This window comes from Benincasa hispida, chromosome 2 (assembly GCF_009727055.1).
Source record: "Benincasa hispida cultivar B227 chromosome 2, ASM972705v1, whole genome shotgun sequence".
Lineage (NCBI taxonomy): Eukaryota > Viridiplantae > Streptophyta > Magnoliopsida > Cucurbitales > Cucurbitaceae > Benincasa > Benincasa hispida.
In genome coordinates this window covers 56551888-56570294 of record NC_052350.1, presented here as the reverse complement: position 1 = coordinate 56570294, position 18407 = coordinate 56551888, and the positions used below count along the sequence as shown (strand labels likewise).

Below are 18407 nucleotides of genomic sequence, written 5' to 3'. Positions count from 1 at the left end.
ATTTTTTTTTTAAAAAAAATAAAAACTAAGGTCTCGTTTGGTAATGTTTTTTGTTTTTGAAAAGTAAGCATATAAGCACTACTTCCACCTTTAAATTTCTTTTTTTCTTATCTAATTTTCACCAATGGTTTAAAAAACAAAGCCAAAATTTGAAAACTAAAAAAAGTGCTTTAAAAAATTGTTTTTATTTTTAGAATTTGACTAAATATTTAATCATTGTATTTTGAAAAATATGCAAATCATTGTAAGAAATGGAAAGAAAATAAATTTAATTTTTAAAAATAAAAAAATAAAAAAGAAATGGTTACTAAATGAGGCATACATGGTTACCAAACAGGGTTTTAAAAAATTATTTTTGTTTTTACAATTTGGTAAAAATTCAACTCTTACACAAAAAGGATAAAAAAACATTATAAGAAATAGAGAGATAATAAGTTTAATTTAAAAAACCCAATTGCTTATCAAGTAGAAATTTAAAAGATGGTCTTAGCATTGACAAAAGATATATATAAAGCTAGTACAAGTTTTATTTATTGAGAAATCTCTCTTTCTATATATATGTGTGGTAATTTTAGGTGGGTTTAAGAAGGTAAAATTTATTTCTTTATCCTATTGGAAACTAAATTTTATTGAGTGAATTAAAAATACAGAAAGAGAACGAAACCTCATGCCAGTGAAATTACAAAGGGTTTTCCAATTGGCCAAAACATCTACGATTGCTAAGAAGAGAGTAATATTTCCATCAACATAAAAGCAGTTACTAACCCCATATCAAGAATTTTAAAATTCATGCAAATTTAGGATTGATATGATATAAAAATATGAAGTATATATTATGTAACAATTACAAACTAAAGTAAATATTATTAAAGAAAAGAAAACAAAAATATTATATTAAACGTGACCTCATTTATCACATACGATAGTATTTTGGTAAGAGGAAAATTAAAAATGATATCCATCTTTCAGAGAAGAAAAAACTTTCTAATTAGATTAAAAAAAATACCTCGCACGAGCTTCACGAGCTACATATTGGACTATTGTATTTTCAGCTCTAGACAACAATGACAAAAACTCACATCAGCCATTAGCGATGACACAGAACAAATAGCATCAGTGATATTTTATGCTTTCCATCAGACACTCCAAGCAACTAGTCAGAACATTAGTAACTTCCACAGCGTCTGACTCAACGATGGAAGGTAAGTATAGTGCCAAATGCATCTTCAAAATCTACTCTTTTCTTGACCTTTCTTTCTCAAATTTGGTCCAAAACCACCACAAGGCTATCAACGGATGGGAGGAAAGATGCGAGAATAGGGAGATAAAACGGATTCTTTCACATACTTGTTGGAGTTAGTGGTGTCAGGAACCCAATGGATCTCGCTCATATTTGGTGTTTCTACAAACACCATCTTGAACTCTCCTACCTTCTCTATCTTCCCTCTCTTCCCTGCCCTCAACACCAGATTGTTGTTTCGGCTGTACGAAAATATCCCATTCGTTAATCGTATAATGTCGCTTGGCTCAACGACGTCGCACTCGTCTCCCCATAGCTGGAAGTGAACTGCTGCTGTCTCGTCGGCCACCAGTGATTGGCATGCCTTGTTTTGTCCTTCCATTATTGTCATGCCTTTCTCCAAAACTATGAATTGTGTATTGACATTGTTCTGGGCTGCTGGCACCAAATCCTTGAGAGCTATCATCATTTATCTGCTTTTTTTCTACTCAAACAAGCAACCAAACAATATTCAATAAAAAAACTGGACTTAGTGATGCGATTTGAAAATGTCGTGTGATCTGAACATGTGGGCTATTGGTTCATGGAATGGAACAATCATATCACTATATGAATTCTTTTTCTAAGCTAAAAGTCTTGAGTACGATTTGATAACTAGTTGGTTTTTGAAAATTAAGTTTATATACACACTTGACACTACTTTGGCACATTTATAGTTTTATTAACTACTTTTAAGAGTGATTTAAAAAATCAATCCAAGTTTTGAAAATTTAGAAAGTAGTTTTTGTGTTTGAAATGTAGCTCAAAATTCAAATGTTTTCATAGTAAAAATGAAAATCATGGTAGAGTTAAACGGTGAGAAAATATACATAATTTTCAAAATTCAAATGGCAACCAAACAAATATAGTCTTTTGTATTTTTCATTTTGAAGATTTGTCTCATAATTTTGGATATCACCTAACAAGAATACTCAAAAACACGAAGTACAACAAAGAACATTACAAATAGAAATATATATTGCAATAACAATCCCTAACCTTTCGAGAGAGCTAGACTCTTCCACATTTCCGACAAGGAACTCACAACCAAATTCTTCACACCTTTCCTCTTAACCCACTCCCATAATTTATAACCAAATGTCCTAATAAGCTCGCTATCTAATTACTATGATGCCCCTTTTAATAATCATACTAATATTCTACTAATAATCATACTATCTCCATAACCAGAGGACTTACAGATTTTCATCTTTTATAAGGAAACATTTGAATTCATAGCCAAATTTTGACTTCTGTGTTTATGATTTAGTCTCTAATCTTTGTGTTAGGTGAGATTTTATATACATGTAGTTTTTAAAGTCTAGAAACACAATTGGAAGGACGATTATATAAAACAGTCTAAAACTAAAGCAAAAATACATGAAAGGTTCAAAAACATCACTCAGGCATTTGTACAAACAGGTGGAGGACGCTGTCCAGACGGCCATTACAAAAGCTAATTCCTTACTTCAATAGACCTTTTCCCACACAAAATGGAAAAACAATAATGAAGTTCCTTCTGTTTTTAGAGAAGGAAATTCAATTTCAAGGTATAAGAAAAATAGAAATCAAACTTTGATTCAAAACCCATTGTTATGTCAAAATTACAGTAACAAATAGAAACAGAAAAATGCATTTAAAAAAAAAAGAAGAAGAAATAGAAACTTTACCAACTGGTCAAATACTTCGACTGAATAGTCACAATTTTCCGGCAAAAGATGAGAAATTCCGGCAACAAAAGTTTCTCCAACTTGGCTTTAAAGAGTACGAAGAGTTGGAGTTTTTCCCCACTCCCCTGTCCTCAAAGAGAATGAAAATCAGTACTCACAGCCTTTCATGAAAAGATTTGGTTTTTTTTTAAATTAGAAATTCATTAGATGAAAAAAATATATATATATAGAGGCATACAAAAACTAAGTCCAACTCAAAAGAGAGAGGAATCTCTCTTTTGAAGGACTCCAACTATATAAAATGGATGAGATTTTTGAACGGATAGTCAAAAATTGTTGGCCAAAAAGAAAACTGACCCACCCCTCTAAAAATTAAGTATTTGATCTCCTCCTTACGTCATTTGTCAGGTGAAATTATCGGAAAGATCAAAAGATTTATGTTTTCAAAATTTAGGTCCAATTTCATTTGGACATCCTATTTTGGGATACTCCATATGAATTTTTCAAGATAGAACTTATATGGTATTATAAAGTTATCAAAACCAAAGAATAACAAGAGACCAAACCTCAAAAGATCCAACTAACCTGCTAAACAATGTATTATTCCGTTCCCACATGACCAAAAAGCAGCACATACACCGCCATCTTTTAGTCCATTTTTCTAAAAAGACAGATAGAGGAGAAACTCTCATTCATTATTATTTGTGCAATCATCTAATAGAGTGAACTCATTTTTGGATACAACATGATGTTCATTCATCAAAATTTAGGAATTTAACATAAAACAGTCTCAAACATCCTACCATCCTGATCTAGCACTAAGACATTCAAAAAGTAGAGCCACTTACCTTAATACCAATTCGAAAACTGTTTGGCTCTAACTTGTTCTTGGATCCACCTAGTTAAATATATATAAAAAAATTAATAACAAATTTATACTAATCTAAAAAATTTAATGTAACGTCTAGAAACCTGTCCATGCTGTTTGGGAGGGTTACTCACCAATAATCCTCGTCGTTCGAAAAGCTTTTCGATCGGTCTGAAACTGATAAGAGAATAATTCCAGAGGACCTTAGAGCGTAAAAGGAATACGAAGGCTTGGTCTAGCTCTTGTTTGTTTGTGTTTGAAAGGGAACAAAATGGGAAATTGGGTATATAGCAACTTTTGAGATTGCATTTAGAAATATGGCAAAAAGAAAAATTCTTTAGATTTTTAGCAAATTGACTAATCCTGAGATTGCCCTTAATGAGTTCTAAAATGGCCTCATCATCATTTAAATTCTTGATTTTCCGATCTAATTAGATTTAAATTTTAAATTTATGTAAATCTATTCTAGCATATCTTTTTTAGAAAAATCACAAAAATATTTGTAACAATAATTACATAAATGTAAATATTTTTAAATATTTAAATACAATGTATTTTTTTTTTTTTTTTTTTTTTTTTTTGTATTTAATTTGGTAATTGGTAGATCGGGGAGGTAAATGAAATTTAGTATATTTTACTAAATTTATTTATTTATATATATAATATATATATATATATATATATATATTTTGCGCGCGCTCGGTAAATTATAGGTAGGGATTTGGTAAGTATATTTGTTCTGCGCTATTTTATTAGTTAAATTTTGGTAGAAATAAATCAAATCTTTTTTGAATTATTCTTCCTAGATTTTTGGGATTAGTTGAATTTTGAGATTCAGGAGTATTTTCATCTTTTGCTAATTAGTATTTTGGGTTCATAGAGATCTTCGTCTTTTTGTTAATGAGTATTTTCTATTTAAAAATTTTGATTTGCTATATTTATAATTTTGAAACCTATTTAATCTTTACATTTTGCTATTTCAAATAAGTTGTTTTTATGAAGATGATGTTAGCATGGGTGAAAGTATCTTGGATTTTTTTTTGGTACGTATAGCGTTTTCATCCGCATCTTTATGACTATTGTCCCACCCCACGAATGTATGAAATATAATCTTATAGTTACATTAGAGCACACTTAGGAATGGTCATGTCTATTGCAATCTTGTGGAATGGAGAAAGACTTTGACCGTGATAGAGATGCTAACCCTTCCTAACAAATGTGGTAGTGCGCTTTGATGTAACTTCATCTGTTTGTGAGGGGCGAGTCATTAATCAGTTCATCGGACAAAAATCTCTAGTATCTTTACATTCTTATATTTTTTATTTGTTCATCAATCTAATTTTCGCTGATCGTAATCTTTCTTCAATTTTCACCGATCTTTTCAATCAAAGATTAATTCTCTTTTATCTAATTCTATTGAAATTAAATAAAAAAAAATGATATTGCATCGCCTGAGTGGTTATTAGGAGGCATATACATTTGTTGTTCATATCCCACTGTTATGAAGAGAATCATATTATGACAGTCTTGTTAAATAATTTTTTAAAATCATACCCAATGTTCCTTTACTTTGAAGTAACGAGAAGAATAGTAAAAGAGTAATATATCATTTGGAAAATTGTGAAGTTGGCCAATTCAAACAAATATATTTTACTTTTAGGAACATCTACAACTACATAATTAACAATATTAACCAACATTTTTATATTTATTTCCACTTTGACATATACATTTTTTTAAAAAATATTCTATTGACTTTCAATTATGAATGCAATAAGAGTGCATTCAAGGATTTCCCATATAAATTTAAAAAGTATAGGTCATAGTAATTTCATTTTAAAAGTTGTCCTTTTTAAATTAAGTTGGACATGGTCCTTTAATTTTCAAGACATGAGCTTTACGATATGAATATGTTTTTGTTTCGTTACCATTAAAAAAATCAACTACTTAACTTTCTTTTCTTTTAATTTTAAACGGTTATACTAGTGTATTATTTTTATTTGTAGGCAGACCTAGACCATAAATATAAAGTATCATGATAATGACATGTTTGAACAAGAGATAAACCATAAATATAAAATATCACTATAAAGACATGTTTGAACAAGAATTACCTTCTTCCTTGTTACAACTGCTTGATAGTCACATCTAAGTCATATACCTCGTATATAAATGTGATTTAGAATATAGAAATAAATTATCAATATCTAACAATAAAGATAGTTTTTAACGAACAATCACATCTTTTGCCTTTAAAATTTCATAAATTTCTATTGTTTTTCCCCCTTTAAATTAGTTACAATCATTCAAGTCAAACTAAAAAGTTAATATCTTAGAGTTAAAAAGAAGTTTGTACTTGAGTGCAAAGTTGTGAAAATGAAATTTCTAGATAGCTGCAAATTTTAATAATAAATACTATTAGATTTGGTAGAATAGAGTTATTTAACAAGTCAGAGATCAAATACCCCTATTTAATATCTTAATTACATTTTTTTTTTACTGATGTACTAAAATAAACTTTAACGTGCACATGTTATGGACTAGTAGTTATAGTTTTACTAAAAGTGCCCATGTTTTTACAAAATTTAAAAAAATTTCATATTTTAAAAAGCTCTAATGGAAAGCTTAATCCGGAAAAGATCAAATAAAGGCAGAATAAAAGCCATAATCAAAAGAAAACTGAGACCAAATGGAACGTAACTCTTCAGAAGCCAACCAACATTTCATCAATAATACAAGAGCATTCACCTCAATGTTTACAAAGAAATTGCTTTTATGAATTGAGCAGAATAACGCCCCCCAAGTATTGATATTTGCCAAATTAGTAAAAATAAAATTAAAAAAAGAATGGAGCAGCAAGAATTCTGAGCCTCAGAATGAAACTACTTTAATACTCTCCAAAATGTATAATGAGAAGGGAAACAAACTTAGTCTTTGTGTGAGTAGTTATCAATCTGAAGGAACTTGGCATATCGATCGGCCTTCGCTCCTGATTTGTGATCATAATATTCAACAACTGCAGCGCCAGCAAGAGCAGCTAAGGTAAAAGCCTGTGCGTGTAACCTGAAAGTGATTGGAAATTAATGCAAATATAAGCCATCTAAAATGTTCTGTTATGAAAAACTTCTATACGTCTTTCCCCTAAACAAAGACCTCTGGCTTCTCCAACTTTCCAAACCAGAAAATATAGGAAAACAATGGTTTAAATGCAATTTTGGCACTCAAACTTCTGTCAAGTTTTTCAATTTGAACCCTAATATTTGATCCTTCGCGAACTTTCATCGACTTTCTACTTATGGTCGCCCATGTTCGGAATCTCAAATGTAATAGTCAAACTTCCACTAAAATGGTGTATGAAAGTAATATACACAGATAATGAAATAATGAGAAGAGCTACAATGAAGGATGGTTTAATACATGTAAATAATTCTGATCATGTAGTCAAAGATTGTGAAAAAAAAAATTGTATAAAGATGTCCTTAAATGGTTTCTCTATATAAAGAACAAGCCAAAGCTTTAATCCGAAAAGGCACCAAAAAAGCTTGTGCTGGGCAGTTCAATTAAAGGCCTTGAACTGATGGTATAAATAGAATAGTTAAAATTTCTAAGCTGATGGTGTAAATAGAATAGTTAAAATTTCTAAGCTGATGGTGTAAATAGAATAGTTAAAATTTCCAAAAAAGCTTATGTTGAGCACTTCAATGAGGCCATGATCTGTAGAAGGCCACAAAAGCACAGAAGGCAAAAGCTAAGAGTGTTTTGGTATTCATCAACAAAACAAAAGCAGATTGAGTGCTGCCTGAAAGCTGTTTCCAATTACAGTTTTCAGAATTCTAAAACGAAGATTTAAGAGCAAACACGATCAAGCAGGTGTTTGTTAAAGAGAATCCAAAATTGTTCTACTTACAAAACCATGGACTCAATTATCAAGTACATAACAAATTTAACCTTTCTCAAGCCATCCAAAACATCCATTCAAACAAAATTAAGGGGGCAATAACCTCTGATTTCTCTGAATAGCTCCAGACCATCCTCAAGATTTTAAAATCCAGCCAGATCCCCAAAAGAGGGATGGTTTTTACAGACTTCCATCGAGAAAGGCTAATTCATAAATTTATTCAAGTATAAAAAGTCCATATATAATCGGCACTAGCAGAACCCGAAAACCAGAATTAAGAAAAAAACATCAATAATCAAAACACAAAATTAGAAACTCACCTAGCGTGGATGATCTTCACGCTGGTCTTCATATTCGGTTGAGACCAATTGTACGCAATAGAACCCACAATTCCGCTAAGCCAGAGAGACCCTTCACCCCAAACAACAACAACAATTCAATCATAACCCAAAATCGTACCCCCAAAACGAAATTTCTTATGTAATAAAAAGATTAAACATAATCAATCAATGAATCAATCGGAAATCAAGAACATGAAATAGCGGAGAAGAGTGTGTGATGAGTTGATTTTTACCAACGGTGCGAAGCTTGTGCTCGGAAACCCAGTCCCTGAGAGATTCGAGTTTGCCCTTGGATTCAGCCATGGATGACGGGAACAGAAATCAGCGAAGGAAACTGAAGAGAGAGAAGAGAGAAAGTACGATGGTTTCGGAAATTAGGAGAATGGCGAATTTATAGGGAGAGATTTATGGGAGAAAGGAGGAAAAGTCGAATTTGCCAAACGCTTGAAAATCGGTGGGCGGCGGGCGGGGGAGAACAAAACCATGTTGCTCAAATAATAAACATAAAAAATTATTATTACTATTATTTTTTAGAAAAATATTTTTTTTGGTCTATGATGTTTTAAATGTCTCTATTCTCTCTCTCCCCTCTTCGTCCTTCATCTCTCTCTAGTTCTCTCAACATGAATAGAAAATTTTCAGAAAGTGACATTTTATCGTAAATATGAAAAAATCAAAATGACAACTTTTTAAAGGTATAAAGATCAAAATGATAACTTTTTAAAAATATAAATATCTAAATGAATCAAAGATAAAAGTAGAAGGACTAAAATGAATATTTTTAAAGTTTAGATACCAAAATGAATCAAAATTAAAAGTATAAAAACTAAAATAAATCATTTAAAAATATAGAGATCAAAATGAACAAGATTAAAAATATAAGAATTAAAGTAGTATTTAAACCATTATTCTTTCTTTAAAAAAATCCATTATTAACTAAAAACTTACGATTTCTTTACTGCTCCCCTGCTTTTTTTCTCATGAATTTGCAAATTTCGCTAACATGAAAATAAAAAAAAGAAAACTAATGGACCGGTCGATTATTCCCAACCAAACCGCCCGGTTTGGTCGACCCAAAAAATGAATAGGAAGGAACGGCCCCAAACGATCTTCCCCGTCGGATTCAAGCTTCAGTTCCTATAAATCAGTCTCAAATTTTCCACGCACCAGTCTCTCTATCACCATCAATTCTTTCATTACCCCTCTTCGGAAGGGTAAGATTCAAGGTTGAATTTGTAACTTTTTTCTTCCAGATCCATTTTTTAAGAAAAATTATGACCATCAGTACCCACTTCCTTGTGTATTCTAGTCAGAGTTAGAATTGAATCAACCATTCATCTTTTAATCTCTCTTTGCCTGTTGGGTTTTAGTTTGATTGTGATATTGTCTATGGAAACAACTAAACCTTTTGGATTGAATTAGTTGAAGAATGAAAAACTTGATGATTGTGTACTATTGTTATTTGGATTTTTATAGGGCAGTTATAGGATAGCCATTGCCTTTTGAACTATCCTTATTTACATGTTGTGTTTATGTCTGTTTTTTTTTTTTTTTTTTTTCATTTTTCGTTGTAATGTTGACTGATTCAGTGAGAACAATAGAGGCAGTGAAGCTAATTTGCTTGGAGACTATTACAAATTAGAGGTCATGAATGAAAAACAACGTGGTCTACTTCTTAGGGAATCTGATCGCTTCCCACCTCCACAAGGTTGCTTTCCCCATTTCCATCTTCTTTTACAACTATTATTACTGTTCATAGCGTCTAATTCTTGTTTTTGTTTGTTTTCCATTGTTAGGAGTGAGGTTATCTTATGGAACGGCAGGTTTTAGGGAAGATGCATCGGTGCTTCTATCGACGGTGTATAGGGTGGGAATCCTAGCGGCTTTGAGAGCATTGAAAACCGGGAGAGTGATCGGGTTGATGATCACGGCCTCTCACAATAAAGTATCTGATAATGGGGTAAAAGTTGCTGACCCGAGTGGTGGAATGCTCACCCAAGAGTGGGAGCCCTTTGCCAATGCCCTTGCCAACGCGCCTTCCTCGCAAGATCTTGTTCGAGTATGGCTATCAATTACATTGCCTTGGTTTTCTTAGTTTCTTCTTATTTGGTTAACAATTGATGAGGGTGAAATTCGAGACTTGGCACATGGAGGAAGAAAGTTGGGGAGCAACTGTCTTTTTTTGTTTTTATTTTATTTTATTCATGTTTTTTTATTTTCGTTAGAGTTGTTACTCTTTCGTAGAGGAGTGAGTTTGTTATTATTTCTCATTTATTTGCGTTAACATAACTGGACATGGAACCTAAGATGTTCAATGTAATTTAATTGATAAGCAGTTAATCAATGAGTTTGCGGAGAAGGAAAATATCTTATTAGATGGATCAAAATCAGCTCATGTTCTGGTGGCAAGAGATACGAGGCCAAGTGGAGAAGTACTACTTGATGCTGCTAAACATGTATTTTCCCTTCATTTGAAATAGTAATTCATTTTGTTTCTTGTGTTGTGATCGTTTTTCCTTTACTCTTGGTTGAAATAGTGTTCATTTTGTTCACTTGAACTGTTAAACTTGATGAAGGGAATTGGCTCAATCATTTGGGTTGATGCTCGTGATATGGGAATTTTGACGACCCCACAGTTGCATTGGATGGTTCGTATACAGAATAAAGGCTTGAGAGGATCAGAACTTGATTACTTCTATGAGCTCTCAGAATCCTTCAGGTTGTTTTATTTTATTTACTTCGTTGAGAAATTGACTTATTTGGAATCCTTCGTGAAAGGACTTTTATGTTTGATAGGTGCTTGTTCAATTCAAACCCAAATAATAGTAAACTCAATGATTGGGATAACCAGTTGGTTGTTGATGGGGCTAATGGTGTTGGTGGACAGAAGTTAGAACTTTTGAAGGAAAAGTTGAATGGTCTAGCTATTGAGATTCGTAATTCAGGAAAAGGAGAAGGTGTACTCAATGAAGGAGTAGGTGCTGATTTTGTTCAGAAAGAGAAGATAGTTCCATGTAGCTTTGGTTCACAAGATGTTGGAATCAGGTTTGTCACTGCTATGTTGTTGATTAATAGAGCTTTTTATGGTTATGAAAATTTTTATGATGAAGTTGCTTGGCATCATATCACTTGAGAAATATCTTGATCTTCCCTGCACAGAAATAATCATTGGTTTTGCAAACAAATATTTAGTCAATATGGCAATCTGGTAGGTGCAAATTGAAACAATACACTTTTCCCCTCAGATTGTGTGTAATGTTTCTCACACTCCACGTTATTGACATCTTTTGAATCTTTTGAAGTTATATGGAGATAACTGTAAGCCGGTTATAGTTTGTTGATAATAGACGGGCTTCTACTTGCTTTTTAGCATTATGTCATACAGAATAGGCCCCTTTATTTTCCCATCATCATCATGTTAGGATACCGGTCACCTGCAACTATAAAATATCCCTTCTCAGAACGGAGCAATGCTCTCGATCTTTATTTATAAACTTTCTGAGAAATATTACAGCAAATGACAAAGAAATCTCCAGGAAAACAAGGAAACAGCATTACTCTCCTTCCAGCACCTTTTAGAGGGCTTGTATCCTCTCCAATAGACCTCACTCGGTCTCACAAAAATGGCCTGCCTTCCCCCATATTCCAGACCCCTTTTTATATCTAATTTGCCCCTCATGGTCCCCATTCCCCTAACAAATTTCGTGACACCTAATGCTGCCCCCCCACCCCCCACCTCTCTAACGATTTTCAGAATATTCCTTAACCTCCCAATTCCTCTCCAATTCCTTTTCTACCCTTCCGTTTATAAGTGTGTATTATTGGTGGTCTTACACATCATTATGGACCTTTGGGATAGATATCAATTTTTAGTCATAACAAGTTCAATCTATATCTTTTTATGGTTGAGAATGACACTATGATTAATCAGAGTTCGCATTGAATGCTTGAATGCTTCTAGCTTTTCAGGTGTGCTAGTTTTGATGGAGATGCTGATCGACTCGTATATTTTACTGTGCCATCAGAAAGTAGAAATAGGATCAATCTTGTTGATGGGGACAAGATATTATCTTTATTTGCTATATTCATCAAGGAACAGTTAACAATTTTGGCCGCAAGGAGCAAGACCAGCAAAATTGCCTTTCAGCCCCGCCTTGGTGTTGTGCAAACTGCTTATGCAAATGGAGCATCAACTCGATATCTTAAAGAGTTGGGACTGGAAGTAGAGTTCACTCCAACGGGAGTAAAGTACTTGCACGAGAAAGCCGCTGAATATGACATTGGGATCTATTTTGAAGCAAATGGTCATGGGACTATCTTGTTCTCAGATTACTTCCTTACCGTGTTACAACCCATTTATTGGGAGCTATCTGATATATCTGCAGGTAATATTGGTTACTGCATTTCTTATTTGGCTGAATCACTGTTGGAGGTTGTATTATGAATAATAGGGGTTGACATACTAATAATTGCTTGAGGAGTTTGTTAGGGTGGAGTGATTACGAATAGAGAGGAAGTTATGAAATTTGGGGAAGGAAACATATTGGGAATTAATTTATGTGGGAAATAGAGAGCCCACTCGTAAGCCATTTATCATTACAGTTTTCTTTTTATATTAACATACAATCAGGATCCTAACAACTATATTTTGAGTGTGAAAGCTACTTTATTATGCATTTCAGATTCGGAACCATGCAAGGCAGCCTTGAGATTACTAGCCGTCAGCCAATTGATCAACCAAGCTGTGGGAGATGCTCTGAGTGGCTTGCTTCTAGTTGAGGCTATTCTACGACACAAAAATTGGTCGATTCATAAATGGAGTGAGCTTTATCAAGACTTACCGAGTAGGCAGCTCAAGGTTTGTTTATCTGTTTCTTCGTTATGAAGCAAGTTTACTATTGTATTCCATTTTTTATTTTTGAGAGAAAAGAGGCAAAATTTACGTTGGTTAAGTAGCTTGTTATTAGTGTTCTGTTTTTAGAGCTTTCTTTTGGATGGTTTTTTAGGAGATTTATCAAGTGTTGGTTTTATTCTTGATGTAGAGTTCATCATAAATCTTCTAACGAGTATCTCTCTCTTATTTCTAAGCAATACAATTAAAATGTGAATTCACAATTTTCTCTCTGAAGGAGGTGAATTTTGCTTGTCAGGATTGAAAAGTTAAAAAAACTGTTGCTAGTGGTGAACATAAGCATTTTTATAACTTCGTATAACTTGATGTAATTCTCACGTGACCATCAGAAGATAACATTTCCTTGTTTCGACAGTGGCAGAACCAAATTTGGCAATTCTGTAATAAAAGTTTGGAGGGGCAAAAATTGGAAGGAAAACTTGATGTAAATTTTTAATTAGGGGGAAATTGTTCCCATCCTTCCTTTATCATTCTGCTATGTGTGTGACCATAACATAATTAATGGCATGGTTCGAATGATTTTTTTAGTGCTTAAAAAAGTCTTTTTAAGTGATTAATAATTTTAAAGTGAAAAAAATATTAAGCACTTGAAAAGTATTTCTAAACCATCCCTAATTCAACCATTGTGGTTGGTCAGATTATAAGACTGGGAGGATGTTTGTGTGTTGCTTTTGTATGCAACTATTTGAAGAAGATTCATCTTTCAGTTCTTTGATTAGAGCATTGACTCTTTCTTCGTTAACTTTCAGGTGAAAGTTGTTGATAGAACTGCAGTCGAGACAAACAACGCAGAAACGGAGGTTGTGAAGCCACCTGGGATACAAGAAGCAATCAATTTGGAAACAGGTAATCTTTATTTGCTTAGTTAATTTTATTGCAAGTTTCAAATGACAATGCACATTTATCTTTCTCCACCCTTTTACAGTCTCGTTTTTGGTTTCCACTTTAGTTGTTTATTTAAAACTAAACAACTGGTAGGGCTGTTTTAGATCAACAGTAGGTAAAAATTTTTGAACCGACGACAGCCATGTGATTCAGATGTTTGAGCAGATCCTAGTGAGATTTCTGATTCTGTTGTGTTCTCTTTGCTTCTCTCTGGAGGTCAAACTCTAAAAGTGTTATGTAATTATTCCCCCTTTTCGGATTTTGCCATCTCCTTGCGAATTCTAGTATATTTCGTCCTTTTGAATAGGACCTGTTCCTTATATTCCATTTCAACTAAACTAGATAGATAGACTGTTTCTTTTATTAGAGATTGTTTCTTCTTTGAAATTGGACTACACGGTATCTCCTTGATCAGCTCTATATTCATTATTCTCATACCTTTTCTTCAAAAAATAGTGTCCACGATCGGCTTCATTTTTTGTTGCAGCAAAATATCCTGAAGGACGTTGTTTCATAAGACCATCAGGAACCGAGGATGTTATTCGTGTTTACGCAGAGGCATCTACGCAGGAAGCAGCGGATGATCTAGCAACCTCAGTAGCGAAACTAGTAGACCAATTCCTCGGGGCTGGCAGCTCGAAGTAAGCAGACAGATTAAGGAACGACCATTATGTGCATGATGGTTCCACTTAAATCTTTCCATGGATGCTTATAAACTTATGAACCTGAAGTTTTAGTATTTCTATAATTTAATAATTGCTGAAGTAATTCATTCTTTGAGCTTCGTCAGCAAGTGATTCTTTTTCTTTTAGATGTATGCTTTTGCATTCTCCACAAGAGAACATCGGAATTGAACAGACTTTTCAGTAGCATTTGCCTGTCTTTATGTTTCAGAACTGGGTTTAATTTCTTTCTTCAGAAAGCTTTCTTTTTTAATGCCAAATTACACAAGCATTTGAAGACCTTGTCTGAAAAGCTAAATTCAGCTTAGCTCACAATGGTAATTGGCATAGTCTTTCACCTTAGAGGTTGGAGGTTAGATCCCCCATTCCAACAGTTGAACTAAAAAAAACAATAAACAAGAACCTACATTAAAAACTTTTCACTAGCATCTTCTTTCTCATCCTTGAGAAGTTAGGTGGTTCGTTATTGATTCCTCTCTTGCTTTTGGGACTTGTTGAGCAAGTTGTTGTAGCTCAAATCGGACTTGAGCATGTTATCAAACTGCATTTATATCATTAGCACTCTGTGCCTTGGCTTTAGACTCATCAAGATATTTCTGATAAATATAGGAAACAAATCCCCAAAGAGCCAACACTAAAGCCATGGCCTTCACCCCATTCATTTTGTCATGAAAAAATATCACTGCTAAAATTGGAACCACAGGCAAAGCCAATGTGCTAATCACATTAGAGAATAGTGAAGACACTTCAAAAATCAACCCCAACAAACCAATGGAAGAGACTTGCCATGCCACTGCAGTCCAAACCAGAGTCATAACATAGGAAACTCTCCCTTTTCCATATCCCCTCATCTCATCTCTCAAGCCTCGCCATTCACCACTTCCAAAAAGTCCGACAACACAACAGCAACTCGCCACAAACGAAGGATATATTTGCATATCCAACACTGTGGAGAACGTTTCCCTCTTTATAACCTTCTCAAAACACACTTGAAGAAGACAAAGATACAACGAATAAGTAGCAGATGCACCGAGTGTGCAAAGGAACCCGATTACATACTTTCCTTTACTAGAGCAAGTCACGGTGTCAGACTCAGAATTGAATGCTAAAAGGGAAGCCGAAACCATGAGGAGGACGAGGGAATTGAGTATGTAAGGAGTAAACTTTTGAGCATTGAGAAAGAAACTAAGAACTGCATTGAAAGCCAATTGGGTTGCACAAAGAAGTGAGTAAGTAGAGACAGGAAGATAGAGAAGGCCATAAGAATACATCAAGTTGTCTCCTATCAAAAGAAGGCCAAAAGCAAAGCAAATGAAGGCAAATGTGAGAAAATTTGGCTGTTTGGAGGAAGATTTGGTGGGTTGGGAAAAAAACCAAAGGAAAGGAAGGAGAATTGGGAAACCAGCTGATTGAACCAATGTGGCCATCCATTTGCTATTCCCTCCTTTTTCATAATAAAGTCTTCCCAAGAGAGTTGCAGCAGATTGGCCACACACAAGAAAAAGAGTGTAGAAACCGATGCGACTCCACCGCGTGTACCGTTTGAGTTTTCGAGTTTTGTTTGAACTCTGCTCTCTTTGGTTACCTGATCAAAATCCATATGAGTTAACAAAAAGAATCCTTGTTTCTATTTTTTTTCCCATAACATGTGAAAAAAAAATAATAAATAAAAAAAGGATTCTACCTGTTCTATGAAGTTGAGCTTGTTCAATTGTCTCCTCCATGAAGATCTTGAGGCTTTGGGATGAACAAAGGATCTGTGTGAAGTTTAGTTGAGAAAAGAAGTGTTATAGGAAAGTGAAGGAAAATGAACTTTATAAACTTACAAACTCACAAGAAGTTCTTGGGGTTTGACTGAAATTATAGACATGATTACTCAAATGTCAAACTTTGAAGTGCTTTTATTGGCTGTGGTGATTGAAAGTCAACTAGACAAGTTTGAATTGGCCATGTTTTTGAAACTCTGATTAATGATCACATTTGAATTGAATCATGAGGAGTTGTATGAATGAGGATCACAAAAAAAAAAAAAAAAAAAAAAAAAAAAGAAAAAAAAAAGAAAGAAGTTATTAATGGAGGTGTTCCGTTTTCTCACGATATCCGCTTTTAATGGGTAGAGATTCTCTGTTTAGACAGAAAAGAGGAAAAAAATTTCTGTAAGTTAAATAGAGATTCTCGTCTCTACCCTAGTCTCTACCTCGTTTACCTATTTTTAAATTTATTATAATAACTATTGTTATGCTATTATTTTTATTATTATTTACATGTTACACACCATGAATATGTTTGAATTAAATATTTTAATTTAGATTATATATATATACAAATTCGATAGATAATTTATTTCTTCTACTGGAAACTTGGGTGATTTTTCTTTAACTTTAAATTGTCCATGTAGAATTGATGATATAAAAAGAGTTTGTGAGAAATTTAATTAGGGTCGTTTTCAAATAAAAGTGAATGAGTCAACTTATTTACAAATATAGAAAAAATTCATTGTCTATCATTGATCTATCGCGGTCTATCACTGATAGACATTGATATTTTATTATATCTGAAAATATTTTTAGCAGTTTTACTATTTCAACAATTACCTATTTAATTATTGAATTAACATTTTTTAATTGTAGTTATTTAAGTTAATTGATTTTTTCTTTTAAAAAAACAAAATGTGGAAAAAAAAAACTGTTGTGGGCAAATCGTTGTAGAGATAATTGTTTTAAATAGCAAAATTGTCTAGAAATATTTTCAAATATAACAAAATTTAACAAATAGACACTTATAGATAGTGATATCTATTAGCGTCATTAACACTATATGTCTATCAATATCTAGACAATGACATTTTACTATAATTTTTAATATATATATTTATTGAGGGAGCACTACCTTCATGCTCACTTCTCTTAGAATGATCCATCTACCTAAAACTAGATACTTATTCATATTTTTTACTCATAACATATCGAGAGGTTGGAGAAATAGAAGGAAGGAGATAAAGGAGATAAAGATAGTTTAAAAAAAAAAAAATCTCGACATTTCTTGACATCTTAAGGAAATGACTATTAGAGCAAAAATACAGAAAACAAAGAGACAAGTTGTCAAAGGACTTGGCGTGAATAAAATAATCAGTAGAAAAAGAACAGAAAACGAAAATAAGAATCAGCTTATCAATGCCTCAATCCAACATATCGTATTTTAAATTAAATTGTTAGGGTAAAATACATTTATAGTCCTTGAGCTTTGGAGTTAATGTTTATTTAATCCATGAAGTTTCAAAAGCTACATTTTACTCTATGAGATTTGAAAAATAGTTATACATAGTCCTTAAACTCAAATAGATCGTTAGTTGACTAACAGAAAAACGACTTACCGACAATTCTTGATAATTTTTTCTTATGATAAAATATTGTAATGTGACATTTAATTTTCTTTCGTTCTTTTCTTTTTTCTTTTCCCACCTCGTTCATCTTCTTCTTCTGCGAACTTAGCCAGCAAATTACTTCTTGATCTAAAACAAATAATAAAGACATTGCATCATCGCAATATGGGGTCACAAATTTAATCATAGTCGTTGTGGGGAAGAATCATTACTGTCATATTTCAACAATCACAACCATGAATTTCACCCCTGAAACCCTTCTAAATTTCACAATTGTTAACTAAGAAAAGGGAAATCAAGCAAGCAATTATTCAAACCCAAATCTCTCCAATTTCACCCAATTAATTAAACATATAATCAATCAATTCTAACACTTAATCTTCACAATCAAAAGCCTTGAAAGAACATCCATGTCAGCAAAGAAAGAAAAAAGACCCAATTGGAGGAACAAGTGAAGGGAAATGTACTAAAAGAGAGTGATAGAAAAGG

General features: G+C 33.0%; 4 protein-coding genes across 8 annotated transcripts; 1 reads left to right on the top strand and 3 right to left on the bottom strand.

The window, feature by feature from the left end:
• Positions 1-963: 963 nt before the first annotated feature.
• Positions 964-4216, bottom strand: LOC120070596 (SOSS complex subunit B homolog). Of its 4 annotated transcripts, XM_039022406.1 has the most exons (5): positions 3952-4203; positions 3798-3847; positions 3535-3610; positions 2950-3074; positions 964-1724 (listed from the first exon to the last, which is right to left on the bottom strand). In XM_039022406.1, exon 5 carries the CDS (start codon positions 1707-1709, stop codon positions 1290-1292), a length of 420 nt encoding a protein of 139 aa, XP_038878334.1. In that variant the 5' UTR covers positions 1710-1724; positions 2950-3074; positions 3535-3610; positions 3798-3847; positions 3952-4203; the 3' UTR covers positions 964-1289. The 4 variants fall into 4 exon arrangements, with proteins under 4 accessions (XP_038878334.1, XP_038878335.1, XP_038878336.1 ...); XM_039022407.1 differs by lacking the exon at positions 2950-3074 and having other exon boundaries at positions 3952-4215; XM_039022408.1 differs by lacking the exon at positions 3535-3610.
• A 2281-nt stretch (positions 4217-6497) lies between these two features.
• Positions 6498-8527, bottom strand: LOC120070626. Its single transcript, XM_039022446.1, has 3 exons — positions 8290-8527; positions 8036-8126; positions 6498-6880 (listed from the first exon to the last, which is right to left on the bottom strand). Exons 1-3 carry the CDS (start codon positions 8357-8359, stop codon positions 6745-6747), a joined length of 297 nt encoding a protein of 98 aa, XP_038878374.1. The 5' UTR covers positions 8360-8527; the 3' UTR covers positions 6498-6744.
• Positions 8528-9172: 645 nt separating this feature from the next.
• Positions 9173-14746, top strand: LOC120071765 (phosphoacetylglucosamine mutase). Of its 2 annotated transcripts, none has more exons than XM_039024146.1 (10): positions 9173-9270; positions 9646-9764; positions 9853-10115; positions 10393-10512; positions 10633-10775; positions 10853-11101; positions 12026-12441; positions 12739-12914; positions 13718-13814; positions 14341-14746. In XM_039024146.1, exons 2-10 carry the CDS (start codon positions 9704-9706, stop codon positions 14496-14498), a joined length of 1683 nt encoding a protein of 560 aa, XP_038880074.1. In that variant the 5' UTR covers positions 9173-9270; positions 9646-9703; the 3' UTR covers positions 14499-14746. The 2 variants fall into 2 exon arrangements, with proteins under 2 accessions (XP_038880074.1, XP_038880075.1); XM_039024147.1 differs by having other exon boundaries at positions 9177-9282.
• A 166-nt stretch (positions 14747-14912) lies between these two features.
• On the bottom strand, positions 14913-16352 carry LOC120071766 (probable purine permease 11). The gene is made up of 2 exons (XM_039024148.1): positions 16221-16352; positions 14913-16121 (listed from the first exon to the last, which is right to left on the bottom strand). The coding sequence occupies exons 1-2, from the start codon at positions 16258-16260 to the stop codon at positions 15073-15075; spliced, it is 1089 nt and encodes a 362-aa protein (XP_038880076.1). The 5' UTR covers positions 16261-16352; the 3' UTR covers positions 14913-15072.
• Positions 16353-18407: the final 2055 nt, after the last annotated feature.

Coding starts and splice junctions, on each gene's coding strand:
- LOC120070596 (XM_039022409.1), bottom strand. CDS start 1,709: ATGATGATAGCTCTCAAGGATTTGGTGCCAGCAGCCCAGAACAATGTC.
- LOC120070626 (XM_039022446.1), bottom strand. CDS start 8,359: ATGGCTGAATCCAAGGGCAAACTCGAATCTCTCAGGGACTGGGTTTCC. Junction 8,127..8,289: donor GCACAAGCTTCGCACCGTTG/GTAAAAATCAAC, acceptor TTTGGGGTGAAG/GGTCTCTCTGGCTTAGCGGA. Junction 6,881..8,035: donor GTGAAGATCATCCACGCTAG/GTGAGTTTCTAA, acceptor AATCACTTTCAG/GTTACACGCACAGGCTTTTA.
- LOC120071765 (XM_039024146.1), top strand. CDS start 9,704: ATGAATGAAAAACAACGTGGTCTACTTCTTAGGGAATCTGATCGCTTC. Junction 9,765..9,852: donor TCGCTTCCCACCTCCACAAG/GTTGCTTTCCCC, acceptor TTCCATTGTTAG/GAGTGAGGTTATCTTATGGA. Junction 11,102..12,025: donor TCACAAGATGTTGGAATCAG/GTTTGTCACTGC, acceptor CTAGCTTTTCAG/GTGTGCTAGTTTTGATGGAG.
- LOC120071766 (XM_039024148.1), bottom strand. CDS start 16,260: ATGGAGGAGACAATTGAACAAGCTCAACTTCATAGAACAG. Junction 16,122..16,220: donor AGCTCAACTTCATAGAACAG/GTAGAATCCTTT, acceptor GATTTTGATCAG/GTAACCAAAGAGAGCAGAGT.